This window comes from Myripristis murdjan, chromosome 2, assembly GCF_902150065.1.
Source record: "Myripristis murdjan chromosome 2, fMyrMur1.1, whole genome shotgun sequence".
Taxonomy (NCBI): domain Eukaryota; kingdom Metazoa; phylum Chordata; class Actinopteri; order Holocentriformes; family Holocentridae; genus Myripristis; species Myripristis murdjan.
In genome coordinates this window covers 6650392-6676350 of record NC_043981.1, presented here as the reverse complement: position 1 = coordinate 6676350, position 25959 = coordinate 6650392, and the positions used below count along the sequence as shown (strand labels likewise).

Sequence of the window (25959 nt, the reverse complement as noted above, 5' to 3'; positions counted from 1 at the left end):
TCAGATTTGGCCAAGGTGATTTGGTCACAGTTACGTGCTATTCATAAAACTAACATGCATTGATCATCTTTGCTCTGGATTTGCCGGGTGCTGGGTGCTATTAGTATTTGCCAAAAGGTGCTTTTCAATACTTTTTTCCCCCCAGATCTGGCAACGCACCACATTTCCATATGCTGTGCTTCTTATAACTGTGAACCTTTCAGTCAGTTACTGCGTTTCACTCTAATATGATGTGTTCTGTATGTCTAACATGGGCACAGTGCCTGCCACGAGGCCAAGTCACTTCATCTCTTTGGTCTGTTTTGTATTCCTTCTTGTACTTCAGCATGCCGTGGGACTGTTCGCCTACCACTCACTCTCTCTGTCTTACGTATGTGGATGTGCAGCCACCTTCATACTTGCATATCTGTTTTGTAATGCCCCTCTTTCCCAGTGTGCACCGTGATCCAGACCTCGGTCAAGTGGCGTTTGCAAATATTTTATTAGTGTTGTTCTTGCAAGACAGCAAGATAAAGGACTCATTACTCACAAAGTAATTTAGATATCCAAAAGTAGTCAAGTAGTTTTCATTTTTTTGACAACGTGGTTCTTGACCATGGAACATATTCAATATTTGGTTCAATGTGAGAGTGGTGGGGGCACGGGGGGCTCACATGAACTTTGTGCCCCAGGTCCTCATGGTTGTATGATCTGGCCCTGGGTGGACTCCATCTTATGACACTTTAGGCAAAAACATGTCATAAAATTGCATTTGCAAATACCGCTTGACCAGGGTTTTTTGTTGAGACATGAACCGATCCCTTAATCTTCCTGTAAAAAAAAAAAAAATAGTCCTGTTCATATACGTTTGAAGGAACCTCAGTCTGTGCACCTGTGTGAGCTTTAACACCCTGAGTGTGTGTGTCTGTACAGTTGTAGTAAGTATTTCCCCCCCATGTGCACTTCTCTTCCTCACTCTGACCCCTTGAGTGTGTGTGCACGCCCGTGCACGTGTGCTTTTGCCTCTATGTGTGTGCATGTGAACCCGTCTGCATGTTCTTTCATGGCCGTTCATGCGTGTGTTTGCATGTGTGCGCCCCTGCAGGTAACTGGCTGAAGCGCTCGTCCCTGTCGGGGCTGACTGACGGTGTGGAGGACCTGCTGGACATCAGCTCGGTGGATCGTCTCTCCTTCATACGGCAGAGCTCCAAGGTCAGGGGTCAGCGCTTTGCACACCTGCTGTCTGCTCCTCTGGTTCCTACTATGCAGTGTTGGCAGCGAGTAATCCAGTGGAACAGCATGAAAAAGGAAAGAGCAGGCAGTGATTTTAATGACTGACAGAACATGTCAGCCAAGCAAAAAGCTTTTTCAGCAGATTCTACAAACATTCCCCACTTTCAGCAAATTGCTACAGATGATAAACTGAAAAAAAATATAGAGAGAAGATTTCTCACCGAAGACAAGATTTGTGTCCTTGTGGCCTAATAAACATGTTAAATGCATTTCCTACCTCAGTGGGATTGATTGGAATTCTGATTTCAAAATGGAAGCTTCTTCTCAAGGGTTTTCTCACATAGACTATGTTGAAATTTGTAAGAAATTATATGAAATATATAGGTAATTTCTTGTACTAGAAGCAAGCCTGCATTCTGAAATAATAAACAGTTTCACAAGACAAATTTAGAGACAAATGGTCACAAAACCCGTAGTGAGCATGAGACAGAAATGGATGAAAACCTGAGATTTTGATCACAAATCCAGCCAATCAGGATGAAAATATCATCCAGAAGAAATGACAATTAATTCTCAGAGGTTTTCTCAATGCTCTTACATTGAAATTTGTATTAAAAAAAAAATATATATATATATATATAATAATAATAGTAGTCTACTGTAAAAGATATGAGAAGATAGATATAGGGATGAAGTGTCAGGGGATTAGAAATAAGAAAATCTGACATGACTTTGTTGTTTGTGTGTGTGTGTGTGTGTGTGTGTGTGCGCTCATGCTTGTGCCTCCCAGGTGAAGTTCACCAGCGCGGTGAAGCTGTCAGAAGGCGGCGCGGCGGGGCCCGAGTACGGCAGAGACGAGGAGGAGAATTTCTTCAAGCGGCTCGGTAAATGGCGGTCTGGCAGGAGGAATCCATCCAAGCTTCACCACACAGAGGAGAAAGATGGTAGACCTCCCCCACCCCGGGGTGCCCCTCGCCCACCCCCACCCCACCGTCCTCTCTCTCTCTCTCTCTGTCCCTGCCTCTGTCTGTCCGTGTGTGTCGTGTCTTGTCTCGCAGTCGTGGTCTGCCCTCTCCTGCCGGTTCGTCTGTCTGCCATTCTCCATTTTGTCAGCTCTGCCGGATAGCTGCCTGCTACCCTCTTCCAGCGGGACGTGTCGCTTTCAGCCTGTCTGAGTGTCTGCGTTTGGGACACACGCTTCTGTTTAGACCTCCAAAAAATTCATGTAAAACACAAAGGGGTCACACTTTTAGACACAACAAATACTTTTTGGGGATTTGTCTTTTAGAAGTACTACACTGCAACTAATAAAGCATTACCACACTGATATAGTAATTGTAAACAACCAAGACCATGTGCCTGTGCCATAAAGCAATTTCTTTTTTTATATCCAGAGACAGAGATAGAGAGAGAGAGAGAGAGAGAGAGAGAAAGAGAGAGAGAGAGAGAAATATGGATATATAGATAAATATAGATAGATATGGATATATAGATAGATGTAGATAGATATGGATAGATAGAGATAGATATGGATATATAGATAGATAGGTAAGAAAATGCTTTATGGCACAAAAACAGGAACAGTTTGTTCCAGCTGCCCTATACTAATTTTCCTATTTTCAAGTATGAAGACACTTATAGCTATTTATGTCAAAGTCTTAATTCCAATACTTTATTAATTTAATCTCAGGTAGTTTTTTTTTTCTAGATATAGCAGACACCAAAACATTTGAAGCATAGAACTTGAATGGATAGAATGGTATTTACTGTTCAAATCACCTTTGTTTTGTTTTTCGCTTTTTAAATAGATGGAATGTTGCTAAGGTGACATATATTTCAAATGCTTCTCCAACAAATAGGCCTCATGTGCTTTTGTTGGTAGAAGAAATAACACATCTAACTCCATTCATTTTGACCATTGAGGTCGGCTTATTGACAGTTGACGATGGTAGAAATGGGAAGCTAAAGGGTTTATGGGAAATGTAGTCTTCCTTTTGATGTTACCAGTAAATGCTACATATGCTGGAGCTCTAGTCGTTAAAAAGAGGCGAAAGTGTGTCTTGTCCCAAACTAAACACTCGGACGTGTCGTAAATGACACATTTCAGGAGTGGACCCAGGTGTAACGTGGCCTGAGTGTTTGTTTTGTGTGCAAAGGCAACCGTCAGCTGTTTGCACTGACCTAGATTAAATAACGTTTTCGAAAGACAACAGCTTTACAGCACTGGGAAGAAAAAGTAGAGCACCTTGAGTCATATTTTGTAGGATTATTCCCCCACTACATTGTGTTACCAGCCCTAAATCCTCCTATTACTTAGTCTGCACAATCTGCCCTCTCTATAAAAAAAAAAAAAAAAAAAGAAATCATCCTTTTCCCCTCACTATTATCAATCAGGACGACAGGTGTAAGAGAGAAAAAGGAGGACACGGAGGGTTGGGTTGAACGCAAATCTGTGAAACCATCTTTCTGCCGCAGAGTGCATTTTTGTGCCACGTCAAGCATGACGCTACCAATGCTCTCTCTGTCTCTTCTGTGGTGACGTGTTGGTGTTTTCCAGCGCTTGGGTTTCAGCCAACTGATAAAAAAAACAATGGTCCACATGGCTTCGATCTCTATGGCTACGATTACACTTGAGATTCTCAATGAGACTTTTTTTTTATTAGATCTCATTTTTAGATCCTTTTTAGTCCGTCATGTAATAAATCAAGAGCCTTTTCTTAAGTGGGTTTTTTGAGAGCAGACCTCCATCCCTTTACTTTCTAAATCCCATTTTAAAGAAATAGTTTTATTAGAGTGACCTCCTTAATTGTCCATATTTGGCCTTAAAACGACTAATAGCTGAAATATGTTTGCAGTGCTGTCCCTCTGCATCTTTTTAATGTGCTTATATACATATTGTGACTGGATTGTGTCCAAATTACATGGAATCATAACGCAAGTTTGACCACCAACATGTGATTTTCAAGATCCATGGCTTTTTGAGTTCACATTGACGAGCCAAGTGTAAGCGTCGCCTGTGGCTGTGTGTCCATCTTTCACTCAGCTTCATTTGTCAGTGGCTCCTCGGTGCATTTTGTCAAATGTCCTGGATGGTGATGTTGCCTAGTAACGCCGTGCTCTGCAGGGCCCTTTTTGATCTGAAGAATAGTTTTCCAGTTTTGTTTTGTTTTTTTTTTTGCGCAAGATCGCACCCAGACATGTGTGTTTACAATTTCTCTCCTTTGCTTGTTCTGTTACCGCCTTCTCTTCTCTTCTCTTCCTTTTACCTCCCGCTCTGCCCCGACCTTCCCTTTTCCCCTGTCCTCCCACCTTCCTCTCTGTCATCTCTCTCTCTCCCGCCTCCTCCCTCTCTCTCCACCCCTCCTGTCCTCAAGGCCCTCACGGCTTCCAGGAGCGTCTGGCAGCCAGTCAGGAGGCGATGAAGAACAAGAACGTGGTGAACCTGGGCGCCATCCGACAGGGCATGAAACGCTTCCAGTTCCTTCTGAACTGCTGCGAGCCGGGAACCATTCCTGACGCCTCCATCCTGGCTGCCGCCCTCGACCTGGTACGTCTTAGACTCCCTCTTCAGCATGAGGCACTCAGCCGCCTTTTCATTAGGCTCATTCGGTTTTTACATCAATACATTACCACAGCATATATCATTTTATATTTTATTTGAAGGGACAGGTGGATGAGAGGGGATGTTTAAAGATTTGTGAAGGTTTTATTGGTTGAAATTGTAATTTACACCCACTAGCACAGGATGATGTCACTGTTTTACAGGCGGTAGAAGTCATGTGAGGTCGTTTCATGGAGACGTTAACGCTTAAATCTCGATCTCCTCCGTGGTCGCTCCAGGAAGCTCCGGTGGTGGCCAGAGCCTCCCTCTTCCTGGAGTGCGCCCGGTTTGTCCACCGCTGTAACCGCGGCAACTGGCCCGAGTGGATGAAGGGCCACCACGTCAACATCACCAAGCGGGGGCTGTCCAGGGGCCGGTCGCCCGTGGTGGGGAACAAGAGGAACCAGAAGCTGCAGTGGAACGCCGCCAAGCACTTCTGCCAGTGGGGAGACGTGAGTCGAACAGTCACTGAAGCCTGAAATCTGATTGGCCGCTGAACAGCTAGGTTTTAATGAAAATATGAAAATACCTGCCTCACCTTTTTCTTGTTATTTCATATCCTCCATCCTCTCTGCCTCGTTTCTCTGATGTCAGTTTGTTTGGCTGCTGTTCCACTCCCGTCCACTAGGTTTGCTGGTGTTTCCCACCATGACAACAACCTGTTTCCTGCTGCAATCAGCCCACCTGCTCTGTTTGTTTGTTGCTCTAACTCTGTTTGTGTGGATTTTTTCCATATGCGAATTTTCTTTACTTTGAGTAAATTATTCAACAGCATATTTTCCCCCCTGTGCTGCTTTTGGGTTCAAGTTGTCATGCCCGTCCTAAAATGAGAGAGTTTTTTTTTTTTGGTAAGGTGCGTGTGTTTTATCCACTCAGGCGATTGGCACGAGGCTCAGTGAGCTGTGCCACTCAGACAGCGAGAGCCCTGCCAACATCCTGGGTTACATTTATGACGAGGAGACCAAACGAAGAATGAGGAAAGAAGATGAGGAGGAGGACTATCTGGATGACAGTAAGTTTGGCACAAACCTTTTCTTCTGGGTAGTTTGAAAAATTCAGAAAAATGTACCTGTAAAGTGATGTTGTTGAATCATGTGATGTTTTTATTTGCTGTATTTTTAGTTCAGCTGCAGCTCTAATTAAAATGTAATGCTGTTTTTTTTTTTTCTTTTGTTTGCTTTTTACTAAGCTTCAGCTGATTTTTTTTTTTTTTTTTTTGTTGTCTCCATATTTTTTTCAATGCAATAATTTGTACAAAATTTGTTTATTTAATGTTTTGCCTGAATTATTAGCCTAAAGTGAATGTTTTGATTTGACAAACATTTTTTTTACTTTACAATTTAATCTGCTAATTTTATCTTTATCATCCCGCTTCCAAAGATACAGTTAATCCTACAAAATGCGCCTGCCCGTTTGCTCTGAAGATGGCTGCGTGCCAGCTGCTGTTGGAGATCACCACCTTCCTGCGAGAGACCTTTCCCTGCTTACCAAGGCCGCGCACCGAGCCGCTCGTGGTCAGTGGTGAAACTTGACATTACGAGGTAACTCTGCGGATGCATCGGGCGAGATAAGACTTGTGAATTCTGTCTGCAGGACCTGGACAGCTGTCGTCTGCGTCTGGACCCGGAGTTGGGCCGCCATCGCTACGAGAGGAAGATCAGCTTCGCGGGCATCCTGGACGACGAGGACGGGCACGACTCGCTCAACAGCAGCAGCCACACCCTCAAGTCAGACACCACGTGCGACGACAAGAAGACCCAGGAGCCTCAGGGTGAGACACGGCGTCATGGACGTTTGTGGACATATTTTCCTTGCACATTCCCATTTGACACTTCTATCCTCTGTCTGTCCATTCTTCACCTTTTCCTCCCTCCCCACCTTTCTCCTCTCCAGCGCCCATCAGGAGGATTCGTATCGGCGGCTCTCGGCTGCTTCAGATCAAAGGGGCCCGCAGTTTCCGCGTCAAGAAAGGCGGGTCCCTGTCCTCCATACGGCGGGCGGGGAGCCTCAAGAGCACCAAGCTGTCCCGGCAGGACTCGGAGTCCGAGAACGAAGAGGGGCTGCTGTCCCAGACACACAGCAGAGACACCGTCACCGACATAGGTCAGTCACGGGTTGATTTGAATTGTATTACATTATTTAAATGTATGCAGCGCTGGTCTAGGTCATTGGCTCTGCATGATTTAATATAATAGATACATGAACGGTTCACTTATGCGTTGGTTTATTAATTGGATACAATGTAATGTTCAAGATGACTGGCATTTGGAGAAAAAAAAACATCATCTACACTCAAAGAATCATTGCTGACATGAAAGTAAAGCACATCATGTATTAGTATTAAAGTTATGAGCCAGGTTTTAAGGAGATAAATATCCCTAAAACCTTATGAAAGGAAACATATTATTGTCTTCAACCCTTGCTTGTTTGTTTTTAGATATTATCCCCAGGAGCACAGCCTTGGTCAATTTTATTTTATTCTTATTTTTTTAAATATCTGTGTTGCATGGTAGAAATGCCAGCACTTCATAAGAGAATTATCACAGTTTTATAAATTAATTGAAGTTAGCTAAATATGGTTAGAATGTCTCTACATTTGCTTTCTACTAAAGTGCCACATGTAGCGCTTCAGCATCAATAAATCACTACCACGTTAATTTTGCAACAGCACTTTAAATACTATAAACAGATGACGCCATCGCCTAGGAGCCTGCCAGCCTCAATCAGCTTCTGCTGTGTTGTGCTGTGAAATCTGCTGGATTGCTTTATGGCACAAAACTGGAGGAGGGAGCTCTTCCTTCAGAGCAAATGGAACTAAAGCTTTCAGAGTTTGTGGTAAAGGCAGATGGTGCGAGTGAAAGGCCGACGGAAAAGTCATGTCCAACATGTTTATCCCACACGGAGGAGGATTAGGGCCAGGCAAAAATAAAATAAAGATAAGAATTAGTTCTAAAATTAATCTCAGAATTCTCAGAATTATTAGATGAGAATTACGATTTAAGTTAGAATTGGAATTATAACATAAATCTCAGAATTTAAGTCTAAAATCTTGTAATTCTGAGAAAAATGTTATAATTATAAGAATAAAGTCAGAATTCTGTATTAAATCTCACAATTCTGACTTTAATATCAGTATTCTGGGATAAATCTTATTAATCTCTTACTGAGAATTCTGACCTTATTCAAATTAGTCAGATTATTCAGTTAATTAAATCTTTTCTGCAGTGGGTTTTTGGGAAAGTGGGTCCTAATATTGCAAAAACACTAGCACTAACAATAGAACTGTTTTTTACTCTAATCATGCAAAGTTATCAGAACTCATTTGACAGTGATATATTGATGTTTAGAAATTTGACATGTGCACCTTTTTAATATAGAAACTCTTCTTGGGGTATATGCATCTGAACATTTCCTCGTGTCACAAGAGACAAAATGCCAGGGTGTGTTTGTTTCATGTTGCAGGCAGTCCCTTCAGCACCAGTGAACCCAGCATTGAGCCCGAGGGCCAGAGCACAGGAGGGGTGGAGGACAACTACCACCGCAACATGTCCTGGCTCCATGTATGTGGGTGTATAGCTCTTGGACCGCTTCCATCTACTTGTGCCTGTGTATACACTCTGTCCCCACTCACACGCTAACTTCCCCTCTTGGCACAGATTATGATCCTGCTGTGCAACCAGCAGAGTTTCATCTGTACCCATATCGACTTCTGCCACCCACGCTGCTACCAGCATCACAGCCGCTCCTGTGCCCGTCTGGTTCGCGCCATCAAGCTTCTGTACGGGGACACGGTGGACGGCCTGAGGGAAGACCGGGCCTCGTCTGGGACCATCGGGGGGCGCGCCAAGAAGAACAAAGACGTGGGTTTTGTGGGCACCTTATGTTGTGATATGCATGGATGTGCAAACGCCCTGTTTTTTTTTAAAATAGTGATTGAAATTTGCGGCGCTTTGTGCTTGCAGTGTTCGGACAAGTCCTGCCTGAGGACCCCCTCCATGAAGAGAAGACCCACCGACTCCAGTGCAGAGGGCAAGAAGGACACCGGCATGCTCAAATACATCCGCAACCAGGTGACAGCACAGCCTATGAGGAAAAAAAAAAACAAAAACTAAAGCCTGTAAATGAGGATGTTTGCACTTTTCAGCCAAGCAGGTCTTCCCACCCTGTAGCCGTAATATTTGCAAAGGCGTGACATAAGCAGTTGCCCCCAGAAGGGCAGATAAATAAGATTGTAAGATGGAACAAGACACTAAATCACTTTGTTTCTTTAGTTTGGTGACATCTTGCATCCAGAGCCAACCTTATATTCATATGGATGGGTTCCTATGTGTCCTTGAAAACCTGGAAATCCTAGAAATTTATGGACCAGTTTTCCAGCCTGGAAAATTCAAAAACTTATAAAATGCCGTGGAAATAGACATAAGATTCTGGAAAATTATAAGTTTGGCTAATATTACGTTTTCAGATATTTTCCTGAGCTCACAGTACACATTTTTAACCCCTCGTGCCCCTTTTAGGCACCCTTTAATACCCAGCTGCTGTCTTTTGGCGTACTACAGCGCCACATATGAAGGGCAAATACATGCAAAATGACACTTTGATCAGCACAGTTGTGCAAAATCAATACCTTTGTGTGTTCGCCTGTTGTTTGCATGTTCATTTTTTTTTTTTTTTAGGGTGAACATCATGTTATTTGAGACATCAATTTCATGCAATTTTCATTCCAAGGTGACCTGCCAGCAACAGTGAGCATGTATGAGTCACTGAATAGGTCCTTGAAAAATCCTTGAAAAGGATTCCATTAAAAAGTGGGAACCATGCTTGAAAGTGCATGAAAAGTAAAGTACTGTCTTTAAGTTCAGTGGTATTAAAATGAATATCCCTGAAAGAGACAAAGATTTTTTTGTTTGCTTGCTACACTGTGGCTAGTCTGATTGATAATGTTAATGTTGGACTTTGTCGAGGTTTGCAGCAATGAGCCCGTGAACTCAGCCTACTTGAACAGCCAAGTCATGTTGGTGCTGCGAGCCTCACATCAATTATCTTTTAGCTTCATTAACCACCAATGAAACTTTTGGCGGTACTTATACAATGATTTATCTCTCTGCCGGTCAGACAGAGAGTCATTCCGCGGCTTAAATTTTCTGTGCTGTGTGTCCTCAGGTGATGAGCCTGTCGCCAGCTCCACTCTCGCTCCTGATCAAGGCAGCTCCCATCCTGACAGACGACATGTATGGAGACATCCAGCCTGCAGCCTGGGAGCTCTTGCTCAGTGTGGATGAACATATGGCCGCTGCTGCTGGTGAGTCCACTAACAGGCTGGGCAACCTTACACTGTGGGTATCCTCGGCATGTTTGCATGCCCTTCAGTGTTTACATATGGCCATAATTATAGATCACTTGAGGTTATATAATGCTCAGGATGCTATACATGGTCTAAATGTTTTGCTCTGCAAGACGGTTTCTATCTTTGTGGGTTTTAGTTTAGTGTAAAGCAAAAAATAATATATGATATATATTGATATATATCATTATATGATATAAATACAATGCTGAAATGCAAAAGGGAAAGAATAGATGAGGAAAACATTTCATTTTGGTTTTTCAAATGCATCTTATTCTAACAGTCTGTTTTTTTTTTTATTTGTCTTTAACTCTAACCATCTCTCTCTTTTGCCTTCCATCATTCTGCACTGTTTTTTCCATTTTATCCACACGCTCCATGTCTGCGTCTTATGTTTTCTCTCTTGACCTCCTTTCTTGCATCTCTCCCTTCCTCTCTTTATCTCGTTCTTTTGCCCTCAACCATAATTTACCTTTCTCTCTCTTGCCCCTTACCTCCATCTCTTCCTCTCCTTTGTGTTCTCCCTCCTCTACTCCCTCCTTCCTCTCTGCATTACTCCCTCCACTGCCCTCTGAATCCCCTCCAGCTGCCATGTTCCTCCTGTGTGCCGTAAAGGTTCCTGACGCAGTGACCGAAATGATGATGGCTGAGTTCCAGCATCAGGAAGCCTGCCAGCGCATCAACTCCATCCTCAAGTTTTACACACTGTGGCGCTTCCGCTACCAGGTGTGGCCACGCATGGAGGAAGGCGCCCAGCAGATCTTTAAGGTGTGCAACAATAGTGAAAATGTCCTTTTTTTCATAGTTCCAGCTGTCATAGCTTTTGCAGAGCGTGAGCCTAGGACATTTCAGTCATAGGACAGCCTCTTTAACCACTACACTGCAACAATATCCACCTTAACAAGCCGTTCAGTCTCATATTCAGTGTTAAATAATGTTTTTCTTCACACAAGGAAAAAAAAAATCTGCCTGAGATAATCCCACTTGTTTCCCACTGGTAGATTTTTTACATTGATTGAAGAAAAAACAAGATTTTAATTCTAAAGATGGTGATTTTTGCAGTGTGAGCCACCTCGACTCATTTTTTCCTCCGTTTTATTTCAGATCCCTCCACCAAGTATCAACTTCACCCTGCCGTCTCCCATCCTGGGCATGCCCTGTGTCCCCATGTTCGACCCGCCCTGGGTGCCCCAGAACACCGGCAGCGTCCAAGACCCAATCAACGAGGACCAGTCTGTAAGTCCCGCCCCCTTTCACCTGGATTACCAGTGATGGGCTTAAACAGTGTCCAGTCAGCATGAAGAACAAAGGCATTTTTGGTGTGTTTTGTAACCCAGTGTAGGCTCACTTAGAAGGGCATTTCTATTACACCTCAAGATGTAGCTAATGCATGCATATTAACTGCATTGTGATACATTGTGTGGATGGCGTCTGAGTATGCCACATCACAAACACACTGTGTTACCTGACCTGGGCTGGGTAGTCAACCTACTTTTGATGTAGTAAATTTGAATTTGAAGTCTGTGTATAATGAAGTATATAGTTTAGAATGAGCTCAGACTTGCAATCAAAGGGTTTTATATAAGACAAAAAAGACAAATAATATATATAAGACAAACAAGTCAGAAATGACCATGGCATCCCCCACAATTGGTGCAAGCTGCCCTGGGTGTGTTTTTTTTTTTTTTTTTTTTTTTTGTATGTGTGATGTGCAGAGTCTGAGGTGTTTCTTCTCTAACAGCTTATTCTACAAAAGGGATGCTGAGATCAAAGGGGAAAAAAATATAACATTTTGAAGAATTTTCTGTATATTTTTGAATAAATGCAAGCCTGATCCATTATCCTTTCTGGGATCTTTGATCGTGAGGGACAGATATGTCATTTGAAAATCATGCATTTGTTCAGAAATATACAGAAAATGATTCAAAATGTGCTTTTTCTTTCAAGTCCGTATCTCTTTTGTGGAACAAGCTGTAATTTTTGTCCTCATGATTGAAGATTGGGGAAAGGACGATGGACTCATCTCTGTCTGTTTGTCACGGTCGATTTCTGAGCTTCTGCTGCACTAGTTTGGATGAAACTTGGGCAAAAGATGGATTTTGACACAAAGTCTTGGCCTTTTGAATATAAAACCGATCGGCCCATCATGGAGCAACCAACAGGCCAAAAAGTCTCCAAGCTTCAAGCAGAAATGTCCAACACCGCACATCCCGCATACAAAAAAAGAAAAAAAAAAAAAAAGGACAAATCCACTTGAACCAGTTATGGATGTGGATTTCTCACATCCAAACTCTCAAATTCAAAATCAAGCAAATTCAATGCACTTTAGTCCTTTCTTATAACATCTGGTGCTACTGTGCTGGTGCAGTGTAATCCTTTTTTTTAAAAGTTGCACCAAGAAATCCACTTCTAGCAAACGAGCCGACATCACAGTGAACTGATCCCATTGAAGTCGTAAAATGGTTTTCTCTGTTTGATGATGACTGAGCATGATGATGAAAATATTTGACTTACAAACTGATAGACCTGAGACGCATGTGTTCTGTCATTTATATATTGACTGTCTTTGTTTTTAGTATCCCACATTAATTCAGTCAGTCCATACCATAGTAAGTTGGGATTTCTGTACGGATGTTTGTATTGATGCATCGTGTTACCTCAGATCGTTGACTGAAGAGAATTTTTCCCTCCATTGAGTGTCTGACCCATTGAAAGCAACAGGATTTTCATCGGGGATTGAGAGCTTAGGGGAGTTTCAGGGATCATTCTCGATATTTGCATCTTGATTAGTAACACACACCGCTCAGTGAGTTTTTCTAGCGCTTGGTCTAGCTGTTAAATAAACGCAAAAAAAAAAAAAAAAAAAAAAAAAAAAAAAAATCACAGCATGCCTTGGGAACTGTTTTGTGTGTGCTGTGTTGTCTTTGCATGGTCATCGGATGAGAATGACTTTGCCGTTTGTTTCCATGTGTTCAGACCGCTCTGATGTGTGTGTGTGTGTGTATCAGCGCTTGTATGAATGCTGCGAGGCATTTATGCAAGATACAATACACTCTCCCGACAAAGTCCAGTCTGAATAAATTTGTATCCCAATTTTTTTCGTGGTATGAATCTTTTCTGTTTGATACGTGTTAATCGTCATCAAATATATCTGTTATTGACACTGAAGCATGTGTTAAATGTGCTGGAGGAGAGTTACTGTATTTGTGTCGTCTGGTCTTTTTTCATCATCAAATGTCCATCAGATATTACAGTGAGTCTAGCATAACTCCACGTACTGTAAGTTCTGAAATCGCTCGGTCATTTAGTCTCATGTTCCGTGGTAAAATCTTGTTTTTTTTTTCATGCAGGTGTAAAAATCCACCACTGGGCTGAGATAATCCCACTTTAATTTGTCTCCAGAATTCTTGAATAAGTGTCATTGTCTTGCTGCTAGTAGGCTGATCTTTCTTATTGTGCCTTGTTTCAACATATTTATATTTATTCCGACAAAAAAATCCTGAAATAAGTGAAACTGCATCAAACTCAAGTGGGATTATCTCATCCAGCTGGCGGATGTTTTCACTAGGTTGAGGAAAAGCAAGATTTTTAAGACTGAATATGAGACTAAATGACTTTGTAAAATGTTTTCGTTACTGTCTCTCATTCTGAGTCCTTTGTATGTTTGTGCCCGCTGTGCCCCCTCTGTGCTTTTCCGCCCCCCCATGCCCACCCCTGCAGAAATCCTTCTCGGCAAGAGCGGTGTCGCGTTCCCACCAGCGGGCCGAGCACATCCTGAAGAACCTGCAGCAGGAAGAGGAGAAGCGGCGTCTGGGCCGCGAGGCCAGCATCATCACGGCTATCCCCGTGGCCCAGGAGGCCTGCTACGAGCCCACCTGCAGCCCCCCGCCTGAGCAGGAGGAGGAAGGTGGGGCTACCGGGCACACAACAACAAAATGAACTTCTATCACCGCTTTCCAGCTTAGAGCACGAGGTGTTTCCCAAGAGAGGATGAAATAACAAGATAATTAAATACAAAAGAAGTCCACAAACACTATAAGAATCTAAACATTTAAAATTCAAAAGGAAGGATACAAATAAACATAACAATAAAAAACATACACATTATAGAAAAAAAATTAATGACGTAATAGTAAAACAGAAATATTGACTGTCGTGTTGGAACTGGGACAAGCACAGCCAGGGAAAGCAGCTTAATGTTTTTTTTTTTTTTCTTTTAATGCAACCAATAGATAGTTGATGCTTTCCCTCCACATAAACACACACATCCTCACACCAAATATGGTGTCTGACGGATGCTCTAATGATACTGTAGGGAGACTGTATTTAGTCTTTTGTTTGCTATATGATATATCCAAAATCAGTGTCAAAAAGCAGTTGAAAAAACAGGAAGTTCGTCCTGTATCTGCGTCATGGTTTTGTCTGACATCTCTCCTGTCCTCCTCCTCCTCCTGCCAGCAGAAGAAGTGGTGAACCTGGCGTCACGTCGTCTGTCCGTCAGTCCGTCCTGTGCCTCCAGCAACTCGCACAGGAACTACTCCTTCCGCCGGGGCTCCGTGTGGTCCGTCCGCTCGGTGGTCAGCGCTGAGGGTAAGACGGATGCAGACTTAACTCAAACATCTAGAGAAATTAAAACACTCTAGCAAATCCATAAGCTGGCCATTAAAAATAGGTTTAGGGCTTTTTAAATTATTTTATTTAAAAAAAACAAACAAAAAATAATTTATTTCTTTAATTGTCTCACAGGAAAAAACTAGTTACTTTATCATTCTTTTGCCAGATGAAGAGAACACAACAGAACACACCCCTACCCACCACATGCTGCAGCCGCCACAAGCTGTTTTCCCACCATGCATCTGTGCTGCCGTGCTGCCCATAGTGCACCTCATGGAGGACGGGGAGGTGCGGGAGGACGGAGTGGCTGGTATGTGCTCACATGTGGGATATTTAGTGTAGATACATTATGTCGTGTCCATATGTCAGTGGTGGAACTACTTTATTAAAGAGAAACAGGCACATTATCCAAAATACTGATCATTCGTTGGAATTAAATTATTTTGAATTATTCTATCAGTAAACATGCATTTGTATCAGTGTCTTTCTGATGTGAAATGCATCGATATTTCATGGCATTTGGTCACCACACCGGGACATTTTCCGCCTTGTGTTTCCATAGTGAGCGCGGTCGCCCAGCAGATCCTGTGGAACTGCCTGATTGAAGACCCGGCCCTGGTGCTGCGGCACTTCCTGGAGAAACTCACAGTGAGCAACCGCCAGGTAGGAAAACCCCCACCCACACACACACACACACACACTTTCAGATCAGCTCAAACTCCAGCTAAAATCTTAAAACGTGGCACATTTCTCAGCCGTGTTCCTTATATGTTGTCATGCCAGGACGAGCTGATGTACATGCTGAGGAAGCTCCTGCTCAACATCGGAGATCTGCCGGCTCAGACCTCTCACATCCTCTTCAACTACCTGGTGAGACGACAGATGCAGTGCAACCCTGGACAGCAACCGCACATTTCACACATCCTGCTCTGAGGCTGTTCAGTCTTAGCTTTCTTATCTGCAAGCGTCTGCTCGCCACTAAATCTAGTTCATCTCCATTTTTTATTCATTATTTAATTTGCTTGAGTTATTTATCTCTGGTGTTATTCAATATCCTGCACTTTCTCCACAGAGATCACTCAGGCTTCACCTAATCTAATCAAATCTAGCAGTAACACTAGATAAGCGACAGAGCAGCACATTGCTGAGACATTTATTGTTTTGAATGATGTGTTTTGCTTTTGCCATTTCCCTCCTTAATTGCCGGTCATTTTCTGCTCATTCGGACCATCCACATCCTCCTCTCCTCTCCCTCCGCAGGTCGGCCTGATCATGTATTTTGTGCGGACGCCCTGTGAGTGGGGGATGGACGCCATCTCGGCCACGCTGACCTTCCTGTGGGAGGTGGTGGGCTACGTGGAGGGCCTCTTCTTCAAGGACCTCAAACAGACCATGAAGAAGGAGCAGTGTGAGGTTAAACTGCTGGTCACTGCCTCCATGCCAGGTGAACATACTGATGATGACATATGCACTGTATATTCATTACTTGTGTTATTAATATTGGGCTCTCTTTCATGTAGACCTTTAGTGTAGAATGAGAAGATTTGTTTTGGAATCATTTTGTGTTCTGTTTTCTCCTCGGTCGGCCCTCGAACCCAATTAAAAAATGAAAATCATCAAAACTGGAGTCAAAAATAGTTGTGCAACAATATGCACATATAATGAAATAATTCCTCATGTGTTGTTATTGCAGGAACGAAGACGCTGGTGGTGCATGGACAGAACGAGTGTGACATCCCAACACAGCTGCCAGTCCATGAAGACACCCAGTTTGAAGCCCTGCTCAAGGTAGGAACACGGTTATTTTTAGATCCACTCTAAGGATACAATGGATATGATCTCACTCTTTTTTCTCTGGCCAACCAGGAGTGCCTTGAATTCTTCAACATTCCCGAGGCCAGATCAGCACATTACTTCCTCATGGACAAACGCTGGAACCTCATCCATTATTCCAAGGTGGGGACCATTACAGTCCACCTGCCTCACAAATACAAGTATCATTCTAAAGAGCACAGTGGAATCAAGTGGTTGAGCTTTAGTTCAATATAATTTTGACAAATTACTTCCTGGCTGCAGATATTATGTGTATCAATAAAGAATATCAGTCAATCACACGGTGTTAACACCCACATACCATTGTTACATACACTGCATGTGTGTTAATATAGCTTTATACCCATGTTAAAGTGCTATCTTTTATATTTCTTACTTAATCTCCAAAAATTATACTATCTGCCTCGTCCAGACCTATGTGAGGGACATCTACCCCTTCCGGAGGTCTGTCTCCCCCCAGCTGAACCTGGTCCACATGCTGCCTGAGAAGGGACAGGAGCTCATCCAGAAACAGGTGTGGAGTTGATGATTCCTTGGAAAAATAACACACATCATGGTGACATCGTAAGAACACATTTTAGACTGTGTTGCCCTCATCCCTCTGTCTGTTGCTCTTGTTCCCGGCTGTGTTTCCTCTCCAGGTGTTTACCCGCAAACTGGAGGAGGTGGGTCGAGTCCTCTTCCTCATCTCGCTCACGCAGCACATGCCGGCCGTGCACAAGCAGTCCCACGTCTCCCTGCTGCAGGAAGACCTGCTCCGCTTGCCCTCCTTCCCGCGAACCGCCATCGACGCCGAGTTCTCCCTTTTCAATGAGCCACAAGGTAGGAAAGAGAGTCCTGACGCGTCCTGTTGCCATATTCTATCACTTCCAAAACAAGATCATTGTTATTATACCTTCCTGACTGAATTAAGCTCCACCAGATTCAAAATAAATGACTGCACAAAAGCACAAAATTAAATCAAAGTATTTAAAGGATAATTAGTAAAACAGTTTGATAGTCTGGACTGGACACATTGAGTCTGTAGTGATTATTCTTTGGTTTCTGAAGCAGATAAATAGCGACTAAATAGTGACTATGCATCATTCCAGTTTTAATTAACCATTAGCTGTGTATGCAGACAATTTCCAGTATTAAGGTATCCACAACAAATAGGAATAATGGAAGAAATTTGCTTAAAAAAAAAGTGGCATCCATTCTGAAAAAGAATTGATATCACAACCTTGAAAAAAAATCTTTATGGGAGTTTTTAATTTTTTTTTTATTTTAATTTTTTAATTTTTCGATAGCTGGTGAAATAACACTTTGACAGATTAGAAAAGTCTGTATTTTAGATGTATTGCTGTTGGAATTTTATCAATTTATCTATTTATGTAAAATAAATGCTAATCTGCATTTTGTAATCAAGCTCTGTTATTTTAATCCCAGTTCTTTAGTCAATTTTGTGGTGATTCTGGGACAGTTATTTTGATTTTGATCCGCATGTCACTTCAGATGTGAGAGTTGATCTTGAGCCCCACTCCTCTCCTCTGTCCCAGGTAAGGAGCTGTTTGGCCTGGACACCCTGCACAAGGTGCTGTGGATCAAGCTGCTGGAGGAGATGTTTCTGGGCATGCCCAGCGAGTACCCCTGGGGCGACGAGATGATGCTCTTCCTCAACGTCTTCAACGGGGCGCTGCTGCTGCACCCGGAGGACAGCGCCCTCCTCAGGCAGTACACAGCCACAGCCATCAACACCGCAGTGCACTTCAACCACCTCTTCTCCCTGAGCGGCTACCAGTGGATCCTGCCAACCATGCTGCAGGTAAGAGACAGAAATTCAAGTGCTTATGCTGTAAAATACCTAAAAAATGAAAAAACAGGCAGATTCTGAGATGTGATGAGAAAACCAGAGAGAATTCACTCTATATTTAATTATTGGGAAGAATTACCCCTCTCTTCTTTGCTGACTCAGTGGCTTGGCTGATTCACTGCAGATTTACAACCAGCCAGTTTCTGAAGCAATACTCAAAGAGCCAATTTAACATCTACTCTTGAATGGAAGCAACTGGGGGTTCAGTGCTTTAGTGTCCTGGGACCATTCCACACAATGTTTCCCAGCTGGTCTGAGATTTTGGATTACCAGGTACCCACATACCCTCACTGTTTTCTTGCTGCAGGTATATGCTGACTATGAGAGCAACCCTTTACTGCGGCAGGGCATCGAGTTCTGCTGCCGGCAGTTCTACATCCTCCACCGTAAACCCTTCATCCTGCAGCTGTTCGCCAGCGTGGCTCCGCTGCTGGAGTTCACTGTAAGACACACATAGACTAAAAGCACATATTATTCAGTGTAAGAATTTGGGTTTGTGCATGTATTTGTGTTCCGGGATGCACACGTGATGTCTTTGTCTGCCATCCCAGACCAGCACCAGCACCGGCCTGTCCAAGGGAGTGTCGGCTCAGTGTCTGTTTGACCTGCTGGTCTCTCTGGAGGGGGAGACTCAGGACGCCCTCGATGCTCTGGAGCTCGTCAAGGCTGAGAAACCCCTGCGCTCTCTTGGTAAACTGTCTGAATCAGTCACATACGCACACATGTTGTGGTTCTTTATAGGTAGGGCATGGTGAAACTGCCAAGGTGTGCAGGCTGGGTGCAACTAGTGCCACCCAGGTTCAAATAACATGCACTTTGGATAGGCCTCCACACACAATGGGACTTGTGCTCTTTTTGTTCATTGATTTGTTTGACAAACGCATCAAATGTACAAGAACTGGTCAAGGTGTGATTACTGCAGAGCTAAGCTGGGCTGGACTGACTCAAATGTGATCATTTAAGCAAGTTCAAAACTCAGTGTAAGCTTTTTGTCAAAAGGTGTCAGAAATGCAGTCTAAATAAAGAAATTATTGAAAAGATGTCTCTATAATTATAATGAGAGTTAGAGATTTCTATTTCCATTTCAATTTGAGTTAATAAGGGAAATGAGCTCATTTCCAAATATTACTGTAACCCACATGGGTACTAAACCCATTTGTGTTATTTAGTTGTGTTACCGTGCCTCACCACAAGGTGGCGAGTGAGCTCCTTGCTCATTGTCAAGTACACACACAGTACGCTCTCTCTCTGACCCGGGACACTGACGAGAGAGCTCAATACAACCGAGCGGACAAGCATCGGTAAGAAAGACGGTGTAAAGTCCAAAATTCATGATTTATCATCTCATAGCACTGTCTAATAAGCCTTTTACTTGTTAGGAACGAGTCTATGTATTTTTTGTTGGATGAGAGGAGCCGTTTCATCCGTGTGAGCCCTGAGAAAACTCCGGTAAGCGTGGCTGCTACATGCTAGAGGCTAAGCCTCGTTGTTGCTTGTTGATTTAGCTTGTGTGAAAATGCTTTGAAATGAGTTATTTTACCTAAACCAGTCGGAGTTACAGGAGTATTCCTAATGTTTGAACCCACCGTGGTACTGTTTGTATCATTGTGAACCGTGTAAACGGACTTTAAAAAGATCGCTAGCATAAATTAGCTAACGCTAACGCTAATCGCGAGTGGCGCTAACGCTGCGCTAACTCAGATATTCCCTTGACAGTTGATGTAAACGCTAACCGTTAACATAGTTAGCTGCAGTTACATGAGAGAAATAGAGACATATGATGCATTGTGTTAAGATGCCAGGTTGTGTTAATTATTATTGTCATAATTACAATGTGCATAAATTGTTTTATTGTACTGAGGTTGTTTAAATATTTAGATTGGTTTAAAAAAAGAAGGTAATGTGAAACTGTTATTTTACATTTAAAAAGGTTATAAGGAGGTGTTGAGCTACCGTTAAAAAGATAAACATTTAAAATGGTTTAAAAATATAAATAAGTGAATTCATGTTAAAAATTGAAGTTCATGATGAATAATTGTCATGGTTAAAAATATTTAAATGGTATTGTAAATGTATACAGCATCATTTACACTGATTTGAACACTATCTATATATCCTGCATCTGGGTATATTTATTTATGAGGATATTCAGAGTGAAAAGTGAGAATAGTATGGTGTTATTTGATTGAACAGAGAATGATGATTATATTTTCTGTACTCTATGTGCAGATTGGTTTTTTTAATTGCTGGATTAGGAACTGAATTCAAATCCCGAGCCTTGGAGGTTCGGTGGCGAGCCAGGACGGACGATTGATTGGACGGAGCGGTGCACAGTGTGGCCAGCCGTGGGATCCACTCCGCAGAACTTCGACATCATCTCACTTACTCTCTGACACAGATAAGAACCACACACAAAACCTACCCGGGTAGTAGTAGTGGTATTTACACACATGGAACAGAATTGAACTGAACTCTTATCTTCCAGTAAGGAAGAAGGGACACTTTTATTTTATTTTATTTTTTATTTTATTTTATTTTTTAGAAAGAGCTCTATTTTTTGTAATTTTTTATTTTTCATACACTGCAAGCATTTATATGTGTGTGACAATAAATTGTCAACGTTCAACTTCATGTTATCTCATTTGATTAACATAGGGGTCCAACTCTCCGAACCTAGAGAGTGTAGGTGTCTATAGTGTGTTCTTCCAGTCAGGCTAAGGGCGCTACATAAAACTTGGCGAGCCAGCCAGGAGTTGGTTTAAATTCTCTTTGAATCTTACACATGAAAGTTGAACATTTGACACTTTATTGTATTTTCTGTGAACATTGATATCACTTGACTAAGACTGTGGTAACAGTACAAACATGGATACAGTTATATCTGAAAATGTTAAAGTGCCCAATTCACTGCTTGTAAGTGGTGTAACTGGTAGTGAAATAGATGATGAAGTATTTGATTACTTGGCACAGTATGGTAAGATTGAAAGGATAATTAAAGTTACCAGCAGTGAAGCTAAGTTCAAACACACAGCTATAGTGGAATACCATTCAGGTGGAGCTATTGATTACCTTAAAGATGCTTTACCTGTTAATAGACCTACCAGTAATCCGAACACTGTCCACCACATTCAGCTCTTGTCAGAGTTGTACACAGCAGACAGAGGTTCCACATTAACTCAGACTTACCTTAGAGAACTGAAAGATGTTGCTCATCTAAGTGGAGCAGAGTTTGAAAAAGTTTTGCTAGATGAACTAGCTAGGATTCAAGAATCCACCAAGCCTAAAATAACTGAGCCTGATGCATCAGGAATTAATCAGGGGTCTCAGGACACCAGCCCTGCACACATGCCTGATGCGACTTCTGTCAACACACGTGGCAGTCAGATCCTTTCTCCTGAACGTGACTCACCCCCACTCGAAGTTGGTGCTGCGATGCCATCGTCACATAAGAACCCTAATCACTACTTACCTTCTGAGCATCTTTCCACTCCAGAGATACAAAGAGTAGTGGTTGAGCATGTCATCAAGAACAATGATCTTCCTCACCACTATCATGGCAACACCCGTCTTAGACCTTTTTCAGGGAAAGTCCCCTGTTCCAGTTCAGAGTCTGATTATGACACGTGGCGCAGCAACGTTGAGTTTTACCTCGCCGATCCTGCTATGTCTGACACACATACAACCAGGAAGATGGTTGAGAGTCTTTTCCCACCTGCCGCCACAATTGTCAAACATCTTGGACCCAATGCTTCTCCCCATGAATATCTTGCCCTACTTGACTCTGCTTATGGTATCATCGAGGATGGCGATGAGCTCTTTGCAAAGTTCTTAAACACGAACCAAGACTCTGGAGAAAAGCCTTCTGGCTATTTGCAGCGCTTGCAGGCAATCTTGAGCAAGGTTATCAAAAGAGGTGGCTTGGCTGATAGTGATTCAGATCGACAGTTGCTTAAGCAGTTCTGCAGAGGCTGCTGGAACAATGGTCTACTTACTAGTCTTCAGCTTGAACAGAAGAAGAATAACCCACCCCCCTTTTCCGAGTTACTCCTTTGGGTGCGCTCTGAGGAGGACAGACAAACTGCTAAGTCCAACAGAATGAAACAGCACTTTGGGGCTAAAAGAACTTATGTCCAGTCAAACACACTCTCAGTAGAAGACTATGCCATCAATGATAACATGGCGACAGCTGCCCCTCATGACCCGCAAAAACTTGAAAAACGAGTGGCGAAACTACAAGCCCAAATAGCTTCTCTAAAAGCATCCTTAAGCTCAAGCCAAGCGTCTGCTAAGCCAGGTAAGAAACAAAAGGCTAAGCCCAAAGTTCTTGCTGAAGGAAATCCTCCACCATCCCCTGAACCACAACTTGTCAGCAAGAAGCCCCGCCCATGGTATTGCTTCAGGTGCGGCGAGGATGGCCACATCGCGCCGTCCTGCAACAATGAGGCAAATCCTGAGTTAGTTGAAAAGAAGCGAAAGGAGCTCAAGCAAAAACAAGAAGCCTGGGAACAAAGTTTAAACTGAATGCAGTTCCTGCTGAGGGACTACCAGGAGCTGTAGCTGAGAATCACAGTCCCAAACTAAAGCCTAAATCAAAAGTATCCATCAGATCTCACAGAGTTAATCTTCCTCAAGGGCTTGTAGGACAGAAATGTGTTGCAGATGTCAGTGTGTCAGGAGTTAATACTACATGTCTCCTTGATTCAGGGTCCCAGGTGACCACAGTAACTGCTTCTTTTTCTAGAACTTATCTGTCAGAACACCCTATCCAGCCCCTCCAAGACCTAGATGTTGAAGGTGCTAATGGTCAAAATGTCCCTTATTTAGGCTATGTACCCATCACTCTCAAGTTCCCAAAAGAATTTGTTGATGTTGAGCCCGAGGTTTCCACCTTAGCCTTAGTGGTACCAGACCGCCGTGGTAGTTGTGACTTACCAGTACTCATTGGCACAAATGCACTTGACATTTTGTATGAAGAACACTGTCTTGATAAATATTTTAATGATTTGTCTTCTGTGTATGGGTATAGACAAATTCTTCGAGTACTTAAGCTCAGAAATAAGGTTAATGCTACAGGGAGAATAGGGTTAGCAACTCTAAAGGGTAAGATGCAGCAAGTTCTACCCGCCCAAGCAAGAGTCTGTTTAGAAGGATATGTGAAGGCTGATACCACCAGTGGCTGTGTTATAGTCGAGCAGCCTCAATCCTCTATCTTACCTGGTGGGGTGTTTGTGGAGTGCTGCCTCGTCAACCTGCCCAAGCACCATCCTCACAAATTATCTGTGTGGATGAGAAATGAGAATGATCATGATGTCACACTTCCCTCAAATTGTGTCATTGCTGAGCTTCACACTCCCAATGAGATTTATGACAACTTACCTGATTCAGACCAACCTGCAGACACTGTGAGATGTTGTGCTGGCATTCCCAAACCAGCCAAGGAACCAGACCAGTCGGACTTCACTATTGACTTTGGTAACTCGCCCCTTTCAAAAGACTGGAAGGACAGAGTAACAAACAGTTTGCATGAGTATCGTGATGTTTTTGCCTGCAATGAGAACGATTTTGGGCATGCAACCAGAGTGAAACATCATATAAATCTGAAAGACGATGCACCATTCAAGCAGAGGTCCCGACCAATCCACCCAAACGACTATGAAGCTGTGAGAAAGCATTTGCAAGCACTGCTAGACGCAGGGGTGATTCGTGAGTCTGAGTCCCCTTATGCTTCCCCAATTGTAGTAGTTCGTAAAAAAAATGGAGAGGTCCGTCTTTGCATCGACTATCGCAAGCTGAATTCACTGACAATCAGAGATGCATACGCATTGCCCAATCTGGAAGAAGCCTTTTCGGTCCTTGCAGGATCCAGATGGTTTTCGGTAATGGACCTAAAATCTGGGTATTATCAAATCGAGATGGAGGAACGTGATAAGCCCAAAACTGCTTTTGTGTGTCCGTTTGGGTTCTATGAATTCAATCGCATGCCCCAAGGCATTACAAATGCCCCCAGTACTTTCCAGCGGTTGATGGAGAGGGTCATGGGTAGCATCAATCTGAAAGAAGTGCTGGTGTTTTTAGATGACATCATTGTGTTTTCCAGCACTTTAGAAGAGCATGAAATCCGGCTTAAACATGTCCTCCAGCAGTTGAGAGAGAATGGCCTGAAACTCTCACCCAAAAAATGCCATTTCTTCCAGAGCTCAGTGCGGTATCTGGGTCACATCGTTTCAGACAGAGGGGTAGAGACTGACCCAGACAAGGTCAGTGCCCTCCACACCTGGCCTAGACCCCAAACCCTTGGTGAGCTCAAGTCCTTCCTGGGCTTTGCGGGGTACTACCGTCGCTTTGTTCAAGACTATTCAAAAATAGTCAAACCACTGAACGACCTCACCGGTGGCTACCCACCCTATCGGAAGGGCTCCAGAACATCTAGCCCTGAAGGGTATTTCAACCCCAAAGAGCCCTTTAAGGAGCGATGGACGCCTGAATGCCAAAGGGCCTTTGACATGATCATTGCTAAACTCACATCAGCACCTGTCCTCGGCTTTGCAGACCCAAAACTATCATATGTGCTCCACACCGATGCCAGCACCTCAGGTCTAGGGGCTGCTTTATACCAAGAACAGGATGGCGAAATGCGAGTCATTGCTTATGCGAGCAGAGGTCTTTCATCTAGTGAAAAGCGATACCCCGCCCATAAGCTTGAATTCCTAGCTCTTAAATGGTCGATCGTGGAGAAGTTCCATGATTACCTCTATGGACACACGTTCACCGTCATAACGGATAACAATCCTTTGACATATGTTCTGAAGTCAGCTAAACTTGATGCTGCCAGTTATCGCTGGCTAGCTGCCCTTTCAACCTTTGACTTCAACATTAAGTACCGTGCTGGAAAGAGCAACCAGGATGCTGACGGCCTTTCTCGACGGCCACATGACAGTATAACTGACGACCAGGCATCTCTTGAGGAAAAGGAGCGAATCAAAAGATTCACCTCACACCATCTCTCTTCCTCTCCCGACCAACAAGACTTACCTGTAGACGCAGTCGCTGTCTTGTGTCAGCACCGTCTTCTGAGCGAGGCAGACAAGGACCTACCTTCCATCACCTTGGTAGAATCCCTCGCTATCCATCCTGATGCTGTTCCAGACACCTATGTTAATGATGACTTGACAGGTTTTTCTACCATACCTACCTACAGTATGGAAGAGCTACAACAGCATCAAAAATCCGACCCGATCATTGGACAAGTTGTCAACATCTTGGAGGCCGGAGGTGAGGCCAACCTCAACCCTGACTCCCCAGAGGTCAAGCTGATGCTCAAGGAAAAGAAAAGGTTGGAGATGAGGAATGGTCTTTTGTACAGAACACGTCAAGCAGGAGATGCTCTAACTTACCAGTTAGTTGCCCCAGAATCTCTCCGTGCTGCCATTCTCAAGTCCTTACATGAGGATATGGGACACATGGGTTTGGAGAGAACCCTTGATTTGGTTAGGTCAAGGTTCT

The 25959-nt window shown here is 43.3% G+C and overlaps 1 protein-coding gene across 1 annotated transcript in view; it reads left to right on the top strand.

Annotated features, from left to right (window-relative positions):
• Window positions 1-25959, top strand: part of unc80 (unc-80 homolog (C. elegans)) — a 78984-nt gene that overhangs the window by 23169 nt on the left and 29856 nt on the right. Inside the window, exons 20-46 of the mRNA XM_030070545.1 lie at window positions 1085-1191; window positions 2003-2096; window positions 4587-4759; window positions 5053-5265; window positions 5690-5825; window positions 6194-6327; window positions 6407-6584; window positions 8276-8373; window positions 8470-8673; window positions 8776-8883; window positions 9977-10115; window positions 10744-10925; window positions 11262-11393; window positions 13878-14064; window positions 14616-14747; window positions 14938-15081; window positions 15334-15434; window positions 15555-15641; window positions 16032-16215; window positions 16465-16559; window positions 16638-16727; window positions 17017-17118; window positions 17246-17426; window positions 17894-17896; window positions 18143-18408; window positions 18764-18898; window positions 19008-19146. Coding sequence (XP_029926405.1) covers window positions 1085-1191; window positions 2003-2096; window positions 4587-4759; window positions 5053-5265; window positions 5690-5825; window positions 6194-6327; window positions 6407-6584; window positions 8276-8373; window positions 8470-8673; window positions 8776-8883; window positions 9977-10115; window positions 10744-10925; window positions 11262-11393; window positions 13878-14064; window positions 14616-14747; window positions 14938-15081; window positions 15334-15434; window positions 15555-15641; window positions 16032-16215; window positions 16465-16559; window positions 16638-16727; window positions 17017-17118; window positions 17246-17426; window positions 17894-17896; window positions 18143-18408; window positions 18764-18898; window positions 19008-19146 — 3744 coding nt within the window. The remainder of the gene's footprint in view (window positions 1-1084; window positions 1192-2002; window positions 2097-4586; window positions 4760-5052; window positions 5266-5689; window positions 5826-6193; window positions 6328-6406; window positions 6585-8275; window positions 8374-8469; window positions 8674-8775; window positions 8884-9976; window positions 10116-10743; window positions 10926-11261; window positions 11394-13877; window positions 14065-14615; window positions 14748-14937; window positions 15082-15333; window positions 15435-15554; window positions 15642-16031; window positions 16216-16464; window positions 16560-16637; window positions 16728-17016; window positions 17119-17245; window positions 17427-17893; window positions 17897-18142; window positions 18409-18763; window positions 18899-19007; window positions 19147-25959) is intronic.